At 46.2% G+C, this 7241-nt stretch overlaps 1 protein-coding gene across 1 annotated transcript in view; it reads left to right on the forward strand.

Annotated features, from left to right (window-relative positions):
• SYNJ2 (synaptojanin 2) overlaps window positions 1-5083 on the forward strand; it is a 62574-nt gene extending 57491 nt beyond the window's left edge. Inside the window, exons 25-27 of the mRNA XM_082755574.1 lie at window positions 353-461; window positions 1819-2021; window positions 3954-5083. Of these exons, the coding sequence (XP_082611700.1) occupies window positions 353-461; window positions 1819-2021; window positions 3954-4748 (1107 nt within the window). The 3' untranslated portion in view covers window positions 4749-5083. The remainder of the gene's footprint in view (window positions 1-352; window positions 462-1818; window positions 2022-3953) is intronic.
• Window positions 5084-7241: the final 2158 nt, after the last annotated feature.

A 7241-nucleotide genomic window follows, 5' to 3' on the forward strand; every position in this document is an offset into this window, starting at 1 on the left:
TCAGTAAGGCTGCCAGCCCACTCAGCAGGGAAACCAGGACCTGAATGTGGAAGCAGCTGCCCCCTCCTCTCTTCTTAGGTGGAAACCCTTACACACTGAGCAAGGGATGGCTGAGGGGCCAGCTGTGGCCATAAGCCACATGGATATGTGTCTCCTCAGCAGATAACCAAGACCTAATACCTGCCAAAAGACAACCCAGCATTTTCGTAGTATTTATAGATTGTTAAATAGCCACAGGCAAAACCAGAACTTTACAGGTGTGTGAGCTTAGCTGTAAGGTTACAGGTGTACCAGAAAGAACAGTTCTTTCCAGATGACTCATTCTTTTTTTTTATTTTTTTTATTTTTAAAGCCTAAAGTCCGGACTGGGATAAGCAAACCTTACAACGTCAAGCAGATCAAAACCACCACAGCAGAGGAAGCAGAAGAAGCTATTAGATGTCTTATGGAAGCTAAAGGAGGTGAGCACAGCTTCGTAACGGACTTCCAAAACTCTTTAAATAAAGAAGTCTGTAGGTGTGTTTATCTTTCCCCTGTCATAGCCCAGATGCATTTATTTCTGTTCAGCAGCTCAGCTGAACACTGACACACACGTTCTTGCAAGATTGTGCTCAGTGTTATCTGTCAGGTTTGATAACGCTAGCCTTTTTTTTTCCTAGATGAGTTGTGTATTTTCTTGTAGAACCTGTTACTAGGAGCAGTTGGGTTATTTATGTCCAGATCCAGTCTGAAAAACTGAAAGATAAAGGTGGGATCTTCCTCAGCTGCTTGTGTTACCTGCGAGTTGCATAAGAGATATTTGCTGCTCCATTTATTGCATGCTCACTATTCCAAGCAGAGTTTACAGAGCAGGTACAGCTGTGGGGGAAATAACCTGGGTTCTGCTCACTGTTGAACAGGAATCAGAGTTGTTACCTAGATAGAAGCTTGTGCCACTTTTAGCTTGAGTATCTGCGCACAGGCTACTTCACGTATTAGGATCTGTACCAACGCCCTGGAGATAAAAGGGCAAATTAGAACAGGAAACAAGGTAGAGCTTCATTTCTGAAGCTCCAGCCCTGTGAGCACACCCTCCAGGGCTGGAAGTAGCCTTGTTTTTGCTGATGCACATAAAAGAAAGAATGCAGGAGGTTGCTATGTGAGCTTGCAAGGCTCTCTGTTTACAAGGAAAAATTGTCCCTTTTTGTTCGTACATACAGCTAATGCAGCCTGGAACAATCCCATTTAATTAGAAATTTAATTAGAAATATCTTTAAGGCATTTTGATGTTTGTTCCTCAGAGAGCGCCGTGCCTTTATCTCTGAAGTCAGAGATACTCCCTGTTAAGTCTGAAATTCACGTGAAGGGTTTCACTCAGCTTGTGTAAGGAACCTCACCTGGTCAGCGTCACTTTCAATTGCCTGTGCCCTACCACCAGGCAGCATTCACAGTTCTCTACCAAGTGACCTCCAAGAGGTGCTCTGTGTTGTTCTCTTTTTGATCCAGATCAGGAAACCCGGGCAAAAGGAGACTCAGGCCTTGAGCCCAGTAGGGCAGCACCCCCAGGCAGGGTTTATCCGCTTGGCCAAATGGTGACACAGCGCTGCTGTGCTGGCATCAAGCATTTCCAACAAGGAAGGTTTTCCTTAACTGCTCTTTACAAATGTAAACATTCTAGAGCCAGGCTCGCTAAGGTCCATTTTTTTCTAAACCCTACATTCCCTGTCTGAGCACTGTTCCCTTCAGGCATGCACATTTTGGAAAACACGATTGTGAAAGAAATCATCTTGATGCTATATTTCTGATCAGGCCAAGCCAGTAACTGGTTTTGCTTTTCAGGATTACAGGAAGATGCGCCAAAGCCAGCTCCAGCTAGAAACCAAATGTTGACCAAAGCCGAGCCTCTCCCCGGCATCACAAAATCACCGTCCTTTCCAGGGGCGCAGGCAGGACCCGCGCTTGTGCCCCACCGCCCGCCACCCAAAGTTCCAACCACAAAGAAGCCAGCCCCGCTGCAAAGGACTGCAGTCAGGATGGAAAACGTGAGTTGCAGCCAAAGGCATCCAGCCTTCGTTACACAGGACAAAGATGGCAAAAGGGGTGGGCTGTTAAAGTTTTTAGGAACCCTGTTATATAAGGTGTACCCAGTGCTTAGTCAACGGGCACTGAAATGGTTTTGTGCACTGCAGCCTTTAAGGGCAAGTCCCTGTCTCTCCCCTTTAGAGACAAACATCATGTGGGACAGCATCAAATGCTTTGCACCCATCCAATCTGATGTCAGGTGCTCTTCCTCTGTCCACCAACGCTGTAACCCTATTGTGGAAGGCCACCAGATCTGTCAGACAAGTTACTTCTAGGCCAATGCACCAAAAATTGCCATCATCTCATTTGGGAGCCATCTCCCAGAATGCTTTTTCTCTTCTTGTGTTTCTACTCTGATTATGAAGCATCAGAACCATCTTCACAGCACATGTATCTAGTTGTTTTAGTAAAATTGGGAAGAAAGACTTCCTTGCTATACAAAGAATTAGTGTTTCAGTCAATCTCAACAGTTCTATTTTTTCTTTTTGAGTTATTTCTGCTATCTAAAGACTGCAGTTCAAGTCAGAGACAAAACTGCTTAGAAATCTCTGATTTTTTTTCAATCCCAGCACTCTATGGCTGAGCATTAAATTCAAGCACCGAGCCTAGCTGCCTTACTAACAGGGAGAGCAGGGGTATACATCTGCAGGATAGAGCTCTGCCATGAATCCCGAATAGCGAGAGGCAGCTGATGTGCAGGATTTAAGACTCATCTCTTCTTTATCAGCGTTCGCTTTTAATCATGAGTGTTCTACTTGGTATCGTGGCAGCTTCCTGATCCATAGACAGTTCTGCGTCCTGCTCAGAGACGTCCAACTTTTCTCACATGCCTTATAATGGGATTCAGCATTTCACTACTCAAGAGCTGAAGTTCTTAAAAATACTCACCCGTAGGCGTGGGTTTTTAATCTGTCAGGTCTCTACAGTGGCTGTATTTCTTCACCTCCTAGGGCTGCTGAAATGATTGTTTAATAGTGAAAGCCATTTAAGTACCAGAGCAGCACAAATGTATAACCTTTCAGATCCTGCCTTTGACAGAACCTCAGCAAGCTTTGTTCCAGGTTGGTAGGAATCCTGCCTTACCTTCCTTTGCCAAGGCATTCACCCCTCTGTAATGGAGTTTGTGCCATCTCCACTGAGCAAAATCAAAAAGAAAAAACAGACACCAGTGTGTGCTTTTTCCTTAATCATTCAATACAAAGGAGTGATCCAGTTGTTTTCTATTTATCTTGTCCCCACTCCCAGGGCACTCCTGCAGAGTGCTACCTTGGTGTTACTTACATGAAATCTCTTGCAGGAATTTCTCTATTTCAGTTTGACTCTGGTATCAGGCTTACACGTTCCTCCATCCGCGTCCTGTACGTGAATACGTCTATCCAGCCCACCTCTATTTCTATCGTTCAAACAGCCACGCACTCAAAAGCACGTGTTATTGCAGACAGAAATGACAGGGGCTGTGGCATGACACGAGCTGATGAGCCCCCGTTAATATAGCCCCCCCATGCATTCTTGCTTAAATAATATGAGTCAGCAGGGAGATGTAACAAATAACTCCTCAGAACTGTGTCAGTTTGGCCTGGAGCTAAATCCTGACGTGAAAGGGAGATGGTCACAGAGAGATTTTTCATACAGGGAGCGAACAGGCTGTAGGATCTTTGTCCTCACACAGCACTCTGTGCATGAACACTGGTCCAAGGCACGATGGCTGAGGCAGAGCTAAGCAGGTAGAGTTTCAAATCGTGCTGCCAAGCCTCTTCTTTGTACTGCTTTTTTTCTTCCAGAACTGTCAGCTTTTCTCGGTAACGCCATAAATAAAACTTGTGCTCCGAGTGACTCACAGTTCAAGGTACCATTTTTGTTCTCAAACTTCTGGTTCCTTTCTCCCCCCTCAGGCCACGTCTACAGCCGAGCAGTGTGACCACCAGGCAGCACAGAACCCTTTTGGCTCGACAGAGCCCTGTCTCGAAGCCGCAGCTATTCTCAGTCCGACCAAGATTACTCCAGTCCCCAAGCCCAGAACAGCACAGCCTGGGAAGCCTCAGGAGAGCAGCGAAAAGCAGCTCCCTTCGCCAAGCACGGCCGAGGCCAGCGCACTGCCTCCGCAGGGCACAGCCTTTGTCCCGAAGGTGCCACCGCGAAGAAAGAAGTCGGCTCCTGCAGCTCTGCACCTGCAAGTTCTGCAGAGCAGCGACAACCCGCTCCTGCGAGGGCTGATGTTCAACTCCAACAACAACAACCCTGGGCTCTGCCCCCAGCCTCAGGACTCCGCCATCCTCCACGCTGCTCCCTCGCAGTCCGCCCTCCTAGCCCCTACGTTCTCTGCCAGCCCAGAAATCACCACAACGAAACAGCTGGCACCAAACACTGAACGGATCGCAAACCTTCAGGGTCCTCCTCCTCTGCCAGGCCAGCATGCGCAGCTCCCAGATAGCAGCTCCCTTGCAAAGAACATCGGTCTTTTGGACCTGGACTCTTCCTGCCACCTTTCCCTACAGGCAGCATCAATGACTTCTTCAGCACAAACTCCAGAGAACTTAAAACTCCCTGGCTCAAAAGATTTCAGCCACTGGGTTACGTTCAGCGATGACGAAGACAGTGGTGCGCCGTCAGAAGGGTTCGACAAACTGCTCAGCTCAGAGCAAAACAAAAATGCCTTGGTGAACACAAATAATAATTTAGAATTGTAAAGTTTGTCCCCTTAATGTTAATCCCCGTAATTATGATGCAAAATAAAAACCTTTTGCACAAAGCTCCATTAAGGAAATGCCATCTGTCCATGCCACATTTCATTGCCGTGTCTAAAGACAAAGGTACTGCCCCTGGAGGGAAGTGTACAGAGCAGCCTAACGTCACCTACAGTTTGTTTGAGAAGTTCTTTATTCTAAGTTATTTCTCTTTATTAATCCATCTTAAGGTGTTTTATTTCAGCTATGAGTCATATGTTAGAACATGTAATGATATATGGAAAGAAAAAGATATTAAGAAAAACATTTTCCTGTAAAATATATATTAACCTATTGCTGTCACCTAAAATAAAGCACCCTTATCTTGACTAGCTAGACGGCTACAGTTATTCTGGAACAAACGTCCCTAGGGGGAATGCGCAGCAGCAGAACTTAGAGCAGTAACCCCGCTAAGTTTCCACTGGGAAAGGCTTAGGCATTGTCGTCCTGGTGATAACTGCAGACCTTGCTCACTCAGTCCAGTGTTGGAAACAGGAGGTGTGTGCTGTGAGCATGGGAAGCAGAACTACGAGCGCCATTGCCCAGACATCAGCCCTGCAGCCTGTTCATTCTGTACCTGGGAAGAATCTGCCACCTGCTGCATGAACCTCAGCACCTTTTCTCGAGGTTTTGGTAAGGACACCCCCGGTGCTAAATTGTCTGTCAGCTGCTGGAGCTGTGCAGGCTCTTACCTTGCCCGTGCAGTACAGCTGGAGAGCAGAGGGGCCACTTGTTTGAAACAGGCAGTGAGAAATGATTGCAACGTCTCGGGGTGATTTGTTAATTTAATAATAAAAGATCTTGATGCTTCGCCTAAGGAGAATGTTTTAAAGCAGTAGGTATGGCTAAAAAAAAAAAAAAAAAAAAAAAAAAAAAGCTCTTGTTTTCAGGTTTTCTGCAGAAAAGCTGTATTAAAAGAAAGTTCTGAGCTTTTTTTTTTCCCTGCAGGAAAATTATATGACTTGCTCTCAGTTGCTTGGAAACTGGGATTCAGCCACTTCCCTACTATTAATACCTCGCTATCTCACTGCTGTGACCAAATTTTGAACACACGGCATCCTGTAAGAGAGGATGCTGCCTCTGAGCACCTGCTGTCCTCTGCTCTCTCGCTCCCCAACACCGATAAAACCCAGAGCTAAGCTCCTTACAGACGTGCCCGTTTAGCACAGCAGCCAGCTGGTGAATCACGAAGCGGCAGGACAGTCAGCTCCCTACAACACGACACAGCCCCTTACCCTCCTCATCCTCCCCTTAAAACACAGCGATTATTTACGGGCACAGTTCAGTATGAAACACTAAGAGCAGTAAAAAAGAAAGAGTACCTTATATGACCACGGCCAGCATCTTCTGCAAAGATAATTAGCAGCCCGAGGACAGCCAATTTACATGGTAATGAACACGTTAGCAGGAAAGCCAATTAAAGTGGATTTACACAAGTCAAATAAAATCTACTTCATTACTCTCTTTGACTAAGGAAAGTATCTGCCCTTTACCATTTTCCCTTATGTCTGTGTATGTGGCAAGCTGCCCGTTCGACTACAAATCCCTGTTTTCCACCACCGGTGACAGCACACGCTGTTCAATCACAGCAAACCAAGGGAAAGTGACAGTCCAGCTGAAAAGGACAGAGCAAGGTATGAAGAACCTGCTCCCTCACTGCATTACCCCTCACACTGTGCCCAGTACCTCAGCCAGGAGTCTTTCACAAGCAGCTGGGCTCTGGTTTTAACGTCCAGGACAAGGGAAGCAGGGCCAGGCTTGCTCTGCATTTGGGAAACCATCACAGAAGACTCAGGCTGCAGGAGGAGAGGATTCTTTCCTGCTTGTTCTGGACTAAGCCCGGCCCCACCACAACGTGAACAAAGGCCAAGTGACCAACATTGTCCGTACCTGCTCCCCTTTTCTTCTCTTGAGATTCGTCTTCATCAGCTTCCTGCTCGCATCATGCTACGGAAGTGCCATTTCCACCAGGCGCATGATTTCTGGGAAATCACCTCCTTTTCTGTAGGCAGCACAGCAGTGCTGATTTTTGTAAAAGATACAGAGAGTAAAAAACCTCCACAACAATCAGTGTGGTCACACACACAGAAACTTGGGAAGTAAAGAAAAGCGGGAGCTTTACTCGTTTTGTTTGTTCTCCACAGTATTAATGTAACTCATGACATTCTCAGTAGCTGTTAGCAAAGCCACTGCTCGAACCGCAACCAGCAGAGACCAATGTAAACTTTTTATACTGCTGGTCAGTGTTGACTATTTAGATGCATACTTTGCAGCAAGAGCAGTGTCTCATTTTGGAACAACAGAGCAGTAAGATAGGGTGGGTAAGAAATCTTCCTTCAGCACGTATACTTTTAATGCAAAGCATCTTTCTCAACTTTCCTTTAGGGAGAAAACAACAACCGTATTTTACCAGCTCCTTATAATCTGATGGGCTTTGTAGGTAGGTGATCACTGAAA

The sequence above is a fragment of the Aythya marila genome, assembly GCF_965140915.1.
Source record: "Aythya marila genome assembly, chromosome: 3".
Taxonomy (NCBI): Eukaryota; Metazoa; Chordata; class Aves; order Anseriformes; family Anatidae; genus Aythya; species Aythya marila.